At 43.7% G+C, this 17,158-nt stretch overlaps 1 protein-coding gene across 1 annotated transcript; it reads right to left on the bottom strand.

Moving 5' to 3' along the window:
- Nucleotides 1-2,454: 2,454 nt before the first annotated feature.
- LOC126510717 (cyclin-dependent kinase 4 inhibitor B) lies at nt 2,455-7,675 on the bottom strand. Its single transcript, XM_050157399.1, has 2 exons — nt 7,279-7,675; nt 2,455-4,020 (listed from the first exon to the last, which is right to left on the bottom strand). Exons 1-2 carry the CDS (start codon nt 7,408-7,410, stop codon nt 3,760-3,762), a joined length of 393 nt encoding a protein of 130 aa, XP_050013356.1. The 5' UTR covers nt 7,411-7,675; the 3' UTR covers nt 2,455-3,759.
- Nucleotides 7,676-17,158: the final 9,483 nt, after the last annotated feature.

Below are 17,158 nucleotides of genomic sequence, written 5' to 3'. Positions count from 1 at the left end.
CTACGAATGCATATGATTATGAGTTAAACTTATAATACAAACTGTAAAGGGAAATGTAGAATATCTTTTTTAAAATATTTATTTATTATGTATACAACGTTGTCTGTGTGTATGCCTGGAGGCCAGAAGTGGGCACCAGACCTCATTACAGATGGTTGTGAGCCGCCATGTGGTTGCTGGGAATTGAACTCAGGACCTTTGGAAGAGCAGGCAATGCTCTTAACCACTGAGCCATCTCTCCAGCCCCCTAGAATATCTTTTACACACATGGAGGACTTTATTATTCCTTGAAACTTGGTTTTCTGAGTAAGCATTGATATTTGCAATCTAGTATGTAGCAATCATAAGTTTTACTCCCCCCACCTTGAATAGTGATTATTTACAATTACCTTTCTGTTCATTGGGCCAACTACATCTCAGAGGCTGCACGATGCTCAGGTACAAAAACCAGGAAGATCCAGTTTTGTCATCAGGGTTTAGTTCTATGCTAGAGGATCGTGCAGGTCATCACAGAGGAGTGATTCAGGAGGCCAGGCAGTGGTGGAGAACACCTTTAATCCTAGCACTCAGGAGGCAGAGGCAGGCAGGCAGGCAGATCTCTGTGAGTTCCAGGCCAACCTGGTCTACAAGAGAAAGCTTCAGGACAGGCTCCCTAGTCATCAATAGGTCATCAGCTAATGAGGAAGCTCCCTGAGGATCTGTTCTTTTTTTTTTAAATTTTACTTTATATGTATTAGTGTTCTGCCTGCATATTTGACTGTGTGAGGTGTCAGATACTCTGGAACTGGAATTACAGACAGCTCTGAGCAGCCATGTGGTTGCTGGGAATTGAACCCAGGTCCTTTGAGAGCAGCCAGTGCTCTTAACCACTGAGCCATCTCATTAGCCACAAGGATTTGTTCTTTCAGCAGAACTGAGCAACACACATAAAGGATGAGTGGGTCCATAACAAAGAGCTTGAGAGAAAGCCTTGTGTAAAGTCATGGGTATGAAGGGTAATGAGATGAGCCTCTGCTATTCTTTAATGTGTCTCCTCAAGCAGTGGTCACAACTTAACCCCCAGTGGTTCTATGCTGAGTAGTGCTGGAAACCAAGGGACCACTGCGCTGGGTAGTTCTTGTGAATTAGAGTCACCTGGAAAGAGGAAACCTCAACTGGGGAGTGCCTCCATCGGATAGGCCTGTGTGCAAATCTTTGATTGTTTTCATGGTTACTGGTTCATGTGGGAAGGCCCAGCCCATTGTGGGTGGTGCCTCTCCAGGTATGGTGGTCCTGGTTTCTATGAGAAAGCAAGATGATCAAGTGCAGAGGAACATACCAATAAGCACCTTCCTCTGCGGTCTCTGCTTTACTTCCTGCCTTGAGTTCCTGGCTTAGCTTCCCTTGCTGGAGTCAAATAAACCCTTTCCTTCCCCAAGTTGCTTTTGGTCAGTGTTTGTCACAGCAGCAGAAGGAGACTAGAACAGGCTCCACCCTAATGAGTTAATTAATGGGAGCTGCCCAACTGCTTGAGACTTAGCCCTCTCAGGGGTGGGAGGGTCTTCCACATGATGCCTTTTGTCACATTATGATGTAGCAAGAAACCCACAGTAGGTGTGGCCTCTGGATGCCAGACTTGCAAATCTGTTCCCCAAGCCAAAATAAATTCCATTATTTGTAAACTTTCAAAGATCCACATTTGGGGGCCAAATCGACTTACTTTTGCACATCATGGAAGGTTTAAGTGTTGAAGGAACAAATGTGTTAAAGCATGCCTAGTGAAAACTGTATCGATAAACATGTTTTCCTTCCCTGAGAAGATGGGGTCTAGTTCTCAACTCATCTTTGGTAATGTGCTAATTTGGAAAATAAGGAATTGGTAGGGGAGTTTGTGTACCCAGTTAAAAGGCACCCCTCCTTGTCTTTACTCTTAAATGAATTTTTCTGGTTCCTCTTCTCTATTTTGGGTGAATATTTACTATATTTGACATCTAGAAGCACAAAATACAAATCTTACATTTTTTTTTACTATAAGTAAGCATATTTTAAAAATAGGTTTATTATAAAGGATAGAAGCCGTGAGCACTTTTGAATCTTTTAACATTTGTGAGTTAGTGGTAAGCCCATGGAAATACATTAATTTTCTAAAAATTTGTGTGAACATTTGAGTGCCTGCCATGTATATGTGCCTGCGGAGGTGATAATATTCTGGACCTGATATGGTTGCTGGGAACTAAATGGGTCCTCTAGAGGAACAATGGCTCTTAATCACTGAGACCTCGCTCCAGGCCCCAGATTTATTTTAGCTTTTTAAAAAATTGTGTGTGTGTGTGGGGGGGCATGAATGAAGGTGCCTGTGGAGGCAGAGGTATTGAACTTCCTTGGTGCTGGAGTTGTGCATGGTTTTGAGCCACTTGACCTGAGTGCTCTGGAAATACACTTGAATGCCAGATTATTCACATCTTGGAGTCTCTCTATACTGCTTATTCTTTATTAAAACAAGGATGAATCAACCGTTTCAATGCTGTAATGAACCAAGCCAAATGGAAGCCCCACAGAGTGTATCCACAGTTTGTTCAGTAGACAAGCAAGGCAGCTCACAAGCTGTCGTTTAATTTCAGTAAGTTCATACCCTACCTCTTTGTCTTACATTCTAGGAGTTAGCCCTCTGAAGCTGGCTAGAACAGGTACATGTGCCATTTAAAAGGGCACCTACAATAGCCCCCCCCCCCAGACACTCACTATACAGGAAGCAAAGATCAGAGAAATAAATAGGTCAAGGACTAAAGCAGAGTGTGCATTGCCACTAGGAGTTGACTAAGACGCTGTACTACAGAAGGGATACCTGCTACAAGCCCAGCACTTAGGGGGCTAAGGCAGTGGTGCCCTGACTGGAGGTTAGCTTGAGCTACAAGGAATGTGCTGCCTTAAAAAAGAAGGAAAGAAGGGAAGAAAAAAAAAAAAAACAACCATAGAGTAACAAGCTGCACCTCAGTCTCACCTCTGCTGAGGACCAGAAGTTACACTGTTAAAAGCATAACTCATTAAATACACTGTTACTAAAGAATTCAAATGTAGGAAATGCCTACCTAAAGGGGTTCTTAAGCTATTTTACATAAACAAGTTGCTACATACGAATTCACCACTCGACTTTGTGTAGGGTGAGTCTGCCAGGAACCAGAGCATCAAGCCACCTTGGTTCACAGAGTTCAACAGAGATCTGCCTTCATCTTATACTATCTTCCAGGTGGAGCTGGGGGGCAGGTCCTCAGTTTCAACAGAATGCCATTTTGCAGGCGAATCACCACGGGCACATCACAGCGCTTAAAGCCCCAGGTGCAGTTTGGTGGTATCCATCTAGACTCCAGTGTTCCCCTCTAGCCTGTGAACCATCTGCATTTGGAGTTCACCTGGGGAAGTACTGACAGCTCCCTCCCAAATGTCTTCAATTCCCCCTTCCCACTGCAACATCATATTGTGGAGATTCAAGAACTTCCCTTGTTATTTTACACCACACCCTGAAGGGTAACGAGCCCCCCGGGAACTTCACACAATATGAAATCGAATTGGTGATCCCTTTGGCTTCAGGGTGAGGGCAGAGGACCAGATCTAGATGCAGGAAAACACTTAGGGAGTTAATTCTGATTGGCTTTGCCTTCCTGGGTAGGCTTTGAGTTTTGAAAGTCTTGCAGGTTGTACACAGCTCCCTTCATGCTTGCAGTCTGCCTACACGGTGCTGGGGTGAGAAAAAGTCCTTGCGGGAGGCTGAGGAACCTGGCATCAGTCTCCAGTGGCAGCATGCAGATACCTCGCAATATCGCGGTGGCCCTGCTCTTCAGCCAGGTCCACTGGCAGGCGGCCCCAGGCGTCACACACATCCAGCCGCGCCCCTGCCTTGTGCAGCATCACCAGCGTGTCCAGGAAGCCCTCCCGAGCGGCATCGTGCACAGGTCTGGTGAGAGTGGCGGGGTCGGCGCAGTTGGGTTCCGCTCCGTGGAGCAGCAGCAACTCTGCCACCTGGGCGCTGCCCATCATCATGACCTGGGGGGGGGGGAGGAAGAGAGTGCTCAGGGTGAGTCTGGATAGTGGGGGGGGGAGGGGGGGAAGGGCGCACGCAGAGCCAGCCCAGCGAAGGAGCTGGCAAACCTCAGGTGTCTGGTTTCTCATTTGCCTGTGTAATCCACTCCCGCTATAGTTTAGGCTGAACTCAAAATAGATTCTATTTTATTCTCTACAGGTAAAGTAACAGGAAAGGGCAGACAAATTGTTTATTTGTAATATGGAATACTGGGCTAGAGGGATTTATCTTAAGTGACTTCTTAGCTCAGTTTGAACCGGGATTTTTATTTGTTTTTTATTTGTCCCTTTATTGAAAACGAACTTTTTTCCTTCACATAATTTACCCTGATTGTTCTCCCTCCTTCTACTCCTCCTAGCCCCTCCCTACCTCCCTTCATCCAGACTAACGCCCTTTCTATCTCTTGTTAAAAAAACATACAGGCTACTAAGGGATAATAATAACAAAATAAAATATAACAAAACAAAAACTAGTATGTTGGAATTGGACCAAACAAACAGAAGGGAAAGAGCCCAAGAGAAGGCACAAGACTCAGAGAGCCACACAGGAGCCTTAAAAATACTAAGCCTGAAGACATACATACACAGAGGACCTGGTGCAGACCCACGCAGGCCCAGTGCATGCTGCCTCAGTCTCCCTGAGCTCATATGAGCTTTGCTCCGCTCTTACTTTCTTTCAGCCTCCTCTTCTTCAGGGTTTCCTGATCTCTGAGGGGGAGGGATTTGGTGGAAACACTGGTCTCTCACACTCAGCATAGTGTCTGTCTGTGGGTATCTGTATTTGTTCCCATCTGGTGATGGCTGAGCAAGGCACTGATCTATGAGTACAGTAGGATGTCAGTATGAGTCATTTTAGTGCTTTTTTTTTTTTTTTGAAACAATACTATTTGGTGCCCCCCACACACACCCAGGACCCGGGACTTTTTAGTTCTGGTTTTTGGTTGCCCAAGAAGTGTTGGAGATGGGTTTCATCTTGTGGAGTGAGCCTTTAGTCAAATCAGGTATTGGTTGATTACTTTCCAGCATTGCATAACTTGCAGGCAGGACACCAGAGCCAAGCTTGATAACGTTTTATGTTGTTTTTTAGACTGCTTTCTTTATCCCTCTAGGTCTAACCGTATATGCTTGTTGGTTTATCAACTTGACACAAGCTAGTCATTTGGGAAGAGAAACCTCCGCTGGGAAAAGCCTCCCTCAGATTGGCCTGTGTAGGCAAGTCTGTGGGACATTTTCTTAACTCATGATAGATATGAGGAAGGCCCAGTCTGCTCTAGGTGTACCCCACCCGTAGGTGGCCCTGGAAGATGTCAGGAAGGTGGCTGAACTAGAGCCTGCGAAGCAAATCAGGAAGTAGTTCTTCAGTTCCAGCTTGGACTTCTATGGTGATGCAATGTAGCATCTAAACAAATAACCCCCTTTCTCTCCAGGTTTCTTTTGGTCATGGTTATCAGTGCAGCAACAGAAAGCAAACTGAGGCATCATGTAAAATAGGTACTCACTGTTGCTTATTCTGTTTTGGAAGTTAGAGCAGTGCTTTAGAGGAGGAAACAAAACACAAGTCAGTTTAAAAAAGGTTTTGCTCTTTCCCTGTCAAATGTCTGCGCTCACAAACTGTACTCTGATCATTTAAGCTAGAAGTGGAGATCAGAGGAAAGTTACCATGTTTCAAGCTTCTTATACATTACAGAAACAAATTATTTGTTGTAAATGTTTAGCATCTTATAATATCTTAGACCTAGTATGACATACAGTGGAAAGTTTAGAGCAATCCATTGTAATATGAAATTGACATTCATCTACATTGTATGAAAATTTAATGCTAAGAAGTATTTTTCTATGTAAAAATACTATAAAAAAGCTTACTTGGTAGCTATTAAATCACAAAGATGCATATGTTAGGGAAAATGATGTTTTGGAGATGTAATACTATAGTAGCTATTTTGTATGCTATGCAGATATTAAATTAATAATAAAACAATTTTAGGTATCTAATTGTCCTAAACATTTGGTCTACGGGCTTAGAAATTTACATGTAGTGAGAGGCAGTGGTCATGTGTCAGTTTTTATCACATGAACATTAGAAACATTCCTTCCTTCAAGAAATATACCAATCTTATTATTTCTTTTAGTGAGGTAAAGGCTAATTTTACAGCCACAAAAGGAAGATTTAAAAGTTCTCAGTACAGAAAATAAGATTATAAGAAAATCTTTTCTATAAGGTCTTTATAATCACTTTACAATGTTTTTGTTGCTTTAAATATTCTTTTGTTAAACACCTCCTTTTTTTCTTAAAATTTCAAGAGGGATGAATACTTATTTTCTTAAAAATCCACACTATTAACAAGAGCCCTTGTTTCCTTAGTTCCAGAGAGGGATGGAGGTGAACAACAAAGGCTGCTATAATAATCAACAGACTACAAAACCATTGTGCTAGATTGTCAAGAAATAAAGTCAACACTAATTAAAGCAGGATTAGTAAACACTGAACAAATTAAGAGAAAGTTTAAGGAACCGAACTGCCTTGTCATTCATTCTGAAAGGACCCAACAATTCTATAGGGAGCGCTTTGCCTGTTCGCATTAAACAGTGAAACACTACACCCCACCATATCACTGCCCGCATACAGGAAATTAAGCGCTGGATTTGGGAAATCCTTAGTCCTGTGAATACATTTTGGTTTTTGAGGAAAAAAAGAAAAAGAAATTATCCCCCCGTTGTTTACAAGTTTTCAGTGAATGCTCTCCCTCCATACTACAATTTTGTGGAATTCCTTGAATCCAGGCCGTGTAACTGGTAATCTACGCATCTTTATCGTGTCGTCCTCTGTCTGATCCTTCCTTTCCCACTTCGCTCCCCGAATGTCGGCCTTGTATCTGTGATTGTAAGATGGCTGAATAAATATTGGTATTTTCCCACCAATACAAAGATCGGGAGGCTGGGGATGTTGCTCAAGGGTAGCGCACTTGCCCGCCCAGCATATACGGAGTCGTGGGTTCCAGACCCAGCATCTCAAAACGAAGAAAAAGCCACGCAAGTGCGGTGGGTTTTTTTCGATTATTTTTGTTTTTCAGAGCTTCTGCTCTTTCAAAACCTGCCTCCCGTTGGGCCGCACACGTCCAGCACCAGCCAGCTGCCCAGGTGGTGCGCGGTCACAACTCGCAGCCGCGGAGGGCACCGCGCTCGTGCGCCCCCTGCCGGCGAGGCTCCGGGGTCCCCTGCTACCTGAATTGGGCGCCTCCCGAAGCGGTTGACGGCGTTGGGATCTGCGCCGGCTTCCAGGAGCTGCCGCACCGTCTCCACCTGCCCCCGCGCGGCGGCGGTGGCCAGGCCCGCGTCACTGCCGCCGCCCAGCATGCCCTTGTCCTCTTCTCGCAGCCGCGACGCGGAGCGGCAAGGATGGTCCTCCGCTGGCCGAGATTGCAGCACCCTGGTCGGTGAGCGACTCCCCCGCTTCCCGGGGGGCCCAGCAGCTTCCGTGCCTGTCCTGGGAGCGCACGGGCTCGAGCGCCAGCGCCTGGGAACCGCACGGCCAGCACAGGCGACCAGGGCGCGGTGGGGAGCCCGCGGGCAATGAGCAGCGGCTGGCGAACTGCACCGCCGCCGGCCCCGCCCTCTCAGATCACACCCCTCGTCCAACACCGCCCACCTCTTGAGGTCCTAGAGGCATGCGCAGAAGAGTGAACTCTCGAGTCCGTAAACGCAACACGGTGGGTTGGCTATTTTTGAAAAAGCTGAGCGTCTGTACCCAGCAGGCGGAGCAGAGGCGTTTATTTAGTCCAGGCCTGCGGGTTTCGCTCTGGAGACGTTAATCGTTCCCTTGCAATCGAGGTCGAAGGAAAGTCTTTAGGAAAAAAAAATCCCACTTTCTGAAGACGTCTGAAAGTGACAGCATCTGTCATGCGAGGCTAGTTCATCTCTAGGTGGTATCTGAATTTAACGAGTTTCACACCTTGCGACAGATAAAGCAATTTTCTGTTGGCCATGTCTTACTATTTAGTCAACCAGAAAAAAAAAATAGTAAAACATTCCAAGAATCCTGTTTCGCGTGTTTTCACTTTTTTTTTCCCCCTTTGAGCTGTGGTTGTAATTCTGAAGTTAAAATAATAATGTTTCAGAGACAGAGATAACGTCACACATACAAAAGTAGGTCTTAAAATAAGATCCCTGGACGTGGGCTTAGCTACTTGGGAAGCTTTGATAGGAGGGTCCCTGGAATCCGGAAGTTCAAAGACCACCAGTGTGTAACTAGCCAGGCCTCCTTCCACAACCCCGAAGGTCCGGTTCCACGTGTCCACCGTATAACTTAGTTTGCCCTCTTACCTGTTTTAACCCACCTCAGCCAGTATTTGATTTTTAGTTATCATGTGTAATAAAGGGCATTTACGCAGGAATAATGAAACAATAAAACACGGGCGTGGTGCTGGGCCTGTCATTAAACAGGCTGAACCTGTCATTAAGCCCTTTTCTGAAGATGTAAAGATCAAGTGCTGCACTTCCCCCTAATCTTCCTAGGGGAGTTGGGCCGAACATACTGTTTTACAGATTTAAAATATTACAACAGATGCTGCAGTGAAATTGGAAGAGAGCCACAAGCTGTACGCCTGTGGCCAAACAGCTCTGGGGAGATGCATGAAGATGACTGGGCAGTTCTTATTTCCAAAACAGGTTCAGAGTGCTGATGAGGACAGCCTTCAAGGGGGGGGGCTGTTTTATTTTTAAAAACCAAAGGCTTCAGGACCCACCTTCTGGTACCCATTTGTGAGATTCCCCATGAAGTAGCATTTGTTGATGGCTGCTTAACTCTTAGTCTTCGGCAAGGAATAAAGAAAGTCTCCATCTAAGTGAGACATGCATGAACTGTTTCTGTTTTTTTTTTTTTTTTCCTTGGGAACCAGCCCCAAAATCTATTTGCTGTCACAGGTGTTCCCCAGGTAGAACGGGAGAGAGGAAGAATGATGGATAGTGGGAAATCTGAGCTGCTGGAATGAATGGCATTGGTGTTTGCTACCAAGTGGAAATACTAAACCAGCAGGTTGATATTATTGGGTGTGATTCTGTCTCTGCCCCTCCCACTCCCCCAACACTGTGGTGACAGCTGTGAGCCGGACAATGCTCACCGTTTTTATGCAGATGCTATGATTTTGAGCTCAGATTCTCATGTTTATGCGACAAGCTCTTTTACAACCATCTTTCTAGCCCCAGGAGTCTGTCTTTTAAGGATGTTGTAGGGACTATTTTTTTAATGGATCCAATAATTAAATTTAGTTAATATACTTTTATTGACTATTGACTATGTTCTATATTTTAACTTTTAATATGGATAAATTTTAATATGTTCTTTTTGCTGAGATATTTTGGTATTAAGAAAGAGAGGAGTTTAACTCTGGATGAAGGTTCAGGGAACGTTTTAGAGGAGTTTTATTGAAGAGAGTCTTTATCTGTTTGCTTAATTATTTTAGTACTGGCTACCGAACCCAGGGCCTTTCGCATACTAGGCTGCATCTCCAGGATATGCAGAAGTCGTTAAAAAAATAGTCACCACAATCACATTACTTCATGTAATCCGTGAGCTTTGGACTTCTCAGAAGCTTGCAAAGTAAAAGGTACTTTGAACCAATTTCTAAGCTACCTTCTGTATAGTCAACATTTCTGGGGATTAAACCATTTATAAATAAGAAAATAAAAAGAATTGTTTTTCTTTAAAGGGAACACAAGAAAATCGCAGTAATACAGGAAAAAAGCAAATGAGCAGAATGACTGAGAATTTTTCATGAGGAAGAAATGGGAGCTTTGCTTGTCCAGCGGAGGGAAAAGCATTTGGGGTAGGGGCAACGCTCACAGAGCGCGCTATTGCAATTACCAGCACCAAGGACAGCGCCAGCCCGTTCCGCCAGTCTGGGTGGTCCTTACCGGTAGCAAACAGAACTTGAAGGACGCCAATCTTGACGGTTTATTGCCACCCCTGCCCCCACCTGGAATCTCAGCATCTGGGAGGCTGTGGCAGGAGGATTGTGGCAAGTTTGAGGCCAGCCTGGACTACAGGGCAAGATCTTGTTTTAAAAGCACAAACAAGACAACAGGAAACATCCTATGAGGAAACTCGATGGGCTTTCCCCCTAAAAACCTGCTCAACTTGTTTCCCATATATTATTGTGTTATTTACTATTATCTCTATAAAGAATAATATTCACTGATTTGAAAGAAAGAAAACAAACACTTATTCTGTTTCCTGTTCCAAGTGCTTTCAAAGCAGTATCACATTCCACCTCCATAAAAACTCCTCTGTAACATACACTCCTGTTGCAATTTTCCAGATAAGACAAAAATAATCAGAGAAATAAGTAACTTGCATATTACCTAATCACAGAGGTGGGATCTAACCTGTGTGGCTTCAGAGCCTCTGCCCTTTGCACTAGGTAGTATAGGGCAGCACCTGTGGTAGGCTCCACAGGAAAGAAGCAGGAACATGGCCAGCAATTATTTTCCAAACTATTAGTTTTTTCAGGTAGCTCACACCATAGCACACCCTGAATAGACTTCAGTGATGGTGTTGCATATGTAAGACTGATATGTTAATGTGTTTGTCTTGGACAACAGACTGAGACAATTATCTGTCCCTGGAGCCCAGCTGCCTTCGGGATGTTTGTGACTCAGACCCAGCGAGAGGTGAAGCAGGGTTGAAACATAGCTTCAGTGGAAGGGTTTCAGCCAGATCCTGGTCGAGTGGAGTGCTCACAATTGAGGAGGAAGACAAGCCAAATAATAAACTGGCTTGAAGCTTGGAGAATGGCTAGAGGGAATGGGTCAAAGTGGTCCCAGTACTCTCTATCATGCAGGTCACTGAGGTGTTGATGTTAGAGTCCGTGACACTGGATACGGACTCACTATGAGAGTGGGAATGGAATTAGGTAAGTGGCCGAGAGAAGTAGTGACAAAACGGTGTCATCTGTGTGTCCAAGTACAGTGCTTCCTAGTGAGGCGAGGAGGAAATACAGAATCATTTCTGGACTCTTCAAATTATGTACAACCCACCTCCTCTTCAGGAGGCTTCATTTTCTCTATTCCATTAGTTGGTAATAATTATTACAGGATTCATATATCCCACTTTGTGTGTGTGTGTGTGTGTGTGTTTATGTCATCATGTTCTTCTTCCTTCCTTCATCATGTTCTTCTTCCTTCCTTCCCTCCCCTTCTTATCCTGGGCTTTTGAGACAGGGTCTTACAAAGTTGCTCAGTCTGGCCTTAACCTTTGACCTCCCTGCCTCAGCCTCCTAAGTGCTGAGAGTGTAGCGTGCACGCATCGCTGGTTTCTCTGGTCCTCTCTCTTATTGTTAGGGAACTGAGGAACAGTGGTATCTTTATTGTCTTTATTTTGCGGGGGGGGGGGACTATCTTGAAAGAGGACCTGCTCTTCACCACTGCTTGGTCATCATCATCCAAGAAAGTCAGGACAAGCACTAAAGTGTTTTCTGACGCACTCGTAAGTTTTCAAGGTGATGAGTTATCTCTAGCATATTCTGAGAATGATTAATGGTTTGAAGATTGTTAGAGATTTAATTAGTTTGCTTCAATCCTGTAGAATTTTTGCTGATGTGTGAGCTCTGTCATTGGTCCTTTGTATGTTGGTTCCTGAATTTTGGCATGACATCAATGGTCTTGCTCAAAATCTCTAACTTCTGATGGTGTGTTCTAGTGTTAATCTTGCACACTTCCTGTTGTATACTTATTACCAACAATTTCTTTTGAGTAGGAAATAATACTTAAAAGCCACAATCTGGGTGTTGGTGGAACATTTTTGCTTGCAGGTTGGTCACTGTATGTCTTGGCCCTTGTCTTTATACATGAAACATAATTGGCTCTTTGCTTTTTTTTTGTTTTTTTCAAGACAGGGTTTCTCCATGTAGCCCTGGCTTTCCTGGAACTTATTCTGTAGACCAGGCTGGCCTCGAACTCATGGAGATCTGCCTGCTTCTGCCTCCTGAGCACTGGTATTAAAGGAAATTGCTACCACCTCCCGGCACTTAGTTGGTTCTTAACTCAGAATAATTATATATCAATTTCAGCAATATGAGCATCCAAGGAGTTGTTAACAATTCAGTAGCATGGGCCTTTGGGCAAGTATGTCCTTGGAATGATTACTACAACCAAAAAAAAAAAAAGCATCAGATAAATATCCAAAATGCCCCCATAATATGCCTATTTTGAAAGACCACATTTAAATAATGTATCGGTAACGAGAGATGGAATCAAAATACTATTTAGCTAAATCAGGAGTTTTCCATTTCTAGGGGACAGTTGCTTCCCTCTCAGCACTGAGGCCATTCCTTCTACACAGTCCCACTCGCCTCAGCCGTGTTGGGTGGATTTGGACTCCTTCTGGTACGCAGGTGGTATATTGTACTCTTACATGTAATAACTTGCTTGCTAATTATATCACATCATGTCTTAGCCATGGAGCTCATTCTCTAAAGCGAGCATATATAGTTGAAGAAATATAAAGTCACACTTGAAGAAGAAAGATTACTGGGCCTGTGAGATGGCTCAGTGGGGAAGGGGATTTGCTGTCAAACCTGAGTTTGATCTCTGGATCCACACAATGGGGTACAGGTCTGTGTTGGCTGTTCATTTAACCTAACCGTCATCAACAAGTGTTTGTTAAGTGCCCGTCATACCTCAGACGCTCTTCTAAGTCTTCGAAGTTCGTCAGTGACCAAGAACAACAGCCACACACCCACCAAGCCAAGCCCAGCACAGGTTTTTTTTGAATTTTATGTTCTAGCATGGACAGTAATTTCTGCTGTAAAATTTATCACAACACAGAAATAGAATGTCACACTTGAAGAAGAAAGATTACTGGGCCTGTGAGATGGCTCAGTGGGGAAGGGGACTTGCTGTCAAACCTGAGTTTGATCTCTGGATCCACACGATGGAAGGAGAGAACGGACTCCTGCAAACTTCCCTTTAATCTCTATGGGTGTGCCATGGCACACACCTCACTCCCCCCAAAATTAATGAATGTGAAAATGAAAAAAGTTTACATATCATTTAACACCCTCCATGTTTTATACTTGCAATAAAGCAGGTTAAGACTGGCTTGTAAGAAATGAGTATCCAATCATGTATAGTCATTAAAACATTTATATTATATAGTAAATAAGTAATAAAACCATTATCTTAATATTTTCTTAAATTGACTGCTAAATGACAGCACGTCTGAGAAAACCTTGGCAGGGTTAAAGCTTTCAACAAGCAGAACTTGGTTCGAAAATGAAGACAGCATTAAATTCTTTTGATTTTGTCGTTTGTAGATTAGAAAATACTCAGGCATTCAATAGTGAGAAATCTAGATGTCATCACAAACCAAGACATAGTCGAACTGAAAGCTTCAACCAGAGCATGGTAAGCCAGAGTTCAGTATCATTATGATGGCAGCAGTTTTAGGATTTTAACCCTGACACCCTCATCTCAAAAGCCTTTGATGTGGTCATCAGCCTAGACCACGCTGAAATGAAAGTGACGAGCTAGTTAAAATCAAGAGTTAACAAAAGCATGTGCAGCAAACTCAGGAATTTTCATTTGGCATGCTGCTTTTACACTAGTACTTGAAATTAACAGTCCAGGGGATGGTGGTGGTGCAGGCCTTTAATTCTAGCACTTGGGAGGCAGAGGCAAGCAGATTTCTGGGAGTTTGAGGCCATTCTGGTCTACAGAGCAAGTTCCAGATCAGCCAAGGCTACAGAGAGAAACCCCGTCTTGAAAAATAAAGAAAACTGAAAAAAAAGAAAGAAAAAAAAGGAGAAAATTATCAAAGAAATATTAGTCAGCCAGAGTAGTGCACACTTAAAATCCCAGAACTCAGGGGACTGAGGCAGGAGGATTGCTTTGATTTAAGGCCTCCCTTGGGTTATACAGTGAATTCCGGGCCACCTGAGGCTTCACAATAGACCTCATCTCAACACGTGTGCTCAGGAAACTATGTTGCTGATTGTGATGAACTTTTCAAACGGCTTAATTTGGGACAATTTTAACATAAACAATAGGATGTAATTTAAATTACACTGAATTTGAGAAAAGATCTGGGGTGGGGGAATCTTTCAGAAGTGTGGGACCTAGTATAGAGTGAGTTCTAGAATTAGAAAAATACCATATTTTGTTCCCTCAGTCCCCTGTTGGAGTGGCAAAACCACTGATAGAGTGTAGTTAGGGAAAAGAATATTTTCATGATCGACCTCGGGTTTATTAATGAAAGACAGATGGAAGGGAATGGAGGAAAGAGAAAGAGGGAGGGGGGAAGGGAGGGAGGAGGGGGAGAGAGGAAGGGGGAGACACAAAGAGAGAGAGGAGGGGGGAACAGGGAAGGAATCTCTGAAAGAATATTATGATAACCACACAGTACAGAGGAGGTCCTGACCATATAATCTAAAGTCTATCTGAATGGAATTCTTAATAGACTGTTTGATCCAAATCTAACCAGAAAGGAACTGGCAGAAGTGTGCTGCTTCCCAAAGAATGTAAGAGAATATTGGTGGCCACAGTGTGGCTTCCCCTCTGGTCTCTGCTCTCCGGACCCCCGCATGACTCTCTTTGTAGAAGTCACTGTGAACTTGCCACTGAGGCACCCACCTGCTGTTGCCTGTGTCATCTGGAAGCTGGTCTTATTCCAGGGTTGGGTGGAAACAGAAATGCAATGGAAAGATAACCCTTCTATTTTAGTCTGTATCCTATCAGAAATAGTTCAGGGACCAGTTTTCAGGTATGTTCAAATTTCCATTTTGTTGGGCTCACTGAATTCACTTAGCTTACTTTGTAATCACCAAGATTTGAATGTTGTGATATAAATATCACACTGCTCAAATTAGAATTGTGATTCATGATTCAAATGGCAATATATTCTATTATAAAGTGGATTATGGATAATCTGACTATAACAAGTATTGATTTCTCTATGGTGCCATTCCACTCATAGATCTTTAACATTCTGGATCCAAAGACGTAAGTTTCCCTTTGGAGGGGAATGAGTGAATTTTAGTTGTTTCTGCCATGTAGTGTATGCATGTCTGTCTCTGAGGTGAGACTTGGCGGTCCAAGAGGTCATCAAGCGTTTAGGGACCGCATTGAAGCATCTTGCTGGCAGGGAGGTCACACAGTGGGCACAGTGAGAAATGCAGCCAGCACATCTGTCAGAGCTGCTTTGCGACTCTTAACTCACGGCAGTCAGCATGGCTGCCATCAGGAAAGCATGCAGCAAATGCGGATGTAGAGAAACTGAACTCTTGCCCAATGCCTGTAGGAGCGTAAACTGGTGCAGCTACCGTGGAACGCAGTATGGAGCTTCCTCAAAAAACTGAAAATAAGACAACCATATGGCCCAGCTATGCCACCCCTTGGTATATTGCTGAAGGATTCTGTGTCAGCACACCACAGAGATGAGTGCAGGTGTGCCTTGCTGCAGTATTTACAATAGCCAAGAGAGAGGACCAGCCTAGATTCCGGGCAGTAGATAAGTAAAGACAGCGTGGCCCTTACGTATGACGGAATTCATTCAGCTGTGCAGAAGAATGAAGTTATGACATCTCCAGTTAATTGGATGCAACGGAAGATCATTATGTTCTATGAAATAAGTCAAAGCCTGTCACACGTGGATGCTAGATTTAAACCTGTGTGTGTGTAGGACGCGAGGCAGAAGGAGCACTGGGAGGCAGTGGGGAGCAGCAAGTGATAAAGGATGATGCGCAGCATGAAAGCAGAAGAATGGGGGACATAGGTGGGGTGAGTGAACAACAGCAAGGAAGGGTATGTACAGCGTGGAAGGGTAGGTGGGTAGGTGAGTAAGAACGAGGTATAATGATATATGTGTGTGAAGACATCACAATGAACCCATTTTTTTTGTCAGCTAAGCGAAGCAAATAATCATTTATTCATTTATTGGTGAGCACGTAGGCTGACTTCACAGCGTGTCTACAGTAGATGTGGGTGTGCAGGCATTTTTATGGTGAGCTGGCTTGGATTCCTTTGTGTGCATACCCAGGAATGGTACAGAGCAAGATCATATGGAAAGCTTTATTTTTCAGTTTTGGAGGAACCTTTGCACAGATTTCAGCAGTGGCTGGATCCATTTCCCTTCCCCCCTAGAATGCGGAAGTGTTCATTTTGCTTTGCATGTTTGCCAGAATTTGTCATTTGTTCCTTGATCCTTATTATGACTAGGGAGAGAAGGAACCAGTGTAGTTTTTATTGCATTTCTCCTCTGGATAAGCATATAGTAATTTTTAATGTACGTATTGCCCATTTGTATCTCTTCTTTCGAGAACTATCTATCCAGTTCGTCAAATAATCACTTTTTAAGCAAGCAAGTGCACTTAGATTTGCTGTGCTAGTAACAAAACATGTCCAGATACTTCCTTAAACCACTATCATGAAGTGCAATGAATAGGTAATTGGTGTATTTATAAGAGTGTATTTATATTTTACACAGTCACTGTATTGCTCCACTATGTTTGAATTCTCAGACCACTATTGTTATTTTCTTCTCATTACTTTTTAAAAATTATTAAGCTATTTTAAAATTGTGTGTGTGTGTACATGCGGGCATGCATGTTGAATGCAGATGACTGTAGGCCAGAAGCATCAGAACCCCCTAGAAATGCAGAGTGATTGTGAGCTGCCTGACATGGGTGCTTGGAACTGAACTTGGGTCCTCTGCAAGACCAACATGTGATCTCAAACATTTAATGTTATTTTCTAAGTACTTTTCTTCATAGTGACTCACCTCCAACCTCACCTCACTTTAAGCAACTTTATCAGTAAGATCATGGATTTTCTGGCAATATCATATTTTCCTGATATGTTGCACAACACAGACCTTAAGCAACTTGTGAGCTGCTGTGATGGTGGATATCTGTAGCCAAATACTTGGGAGGCTGAGGCAGAAGAACTGTGAGTTCAAAGGCAATTTGGGTGAGAAGTTGCCCCCCTCCCTGCACTCTTGTACCCCAACATTACACCTGTAGTCCATGCATCACCCAGGACTGGCTCAGGAACTCCAGTGTTACGCTATGCTTTGGAAAATACCGACTTACTTTCCTTCCCTTGTGTGTCTCCT

This window comes from Alexandromys fortis, unplaced genomic scaffold, assembly GCF_014885135.2.
Source record: "Alexandromys fortis isolate MF-2015 unplaced genomic scaffold, M_Fortis_MF-2015_v1.1 scaffold_64, whole genome shotgun sequence".
Lineage (NCBI taxonomy): Eukaryota > Metazoa > Chordata > Mammalia > Rodentia > Cricetidae > Alexandromys > Alexandromys fortis.
This window is presented reverse-complemented; position numbering and strand designations above follow the sequence as displayed.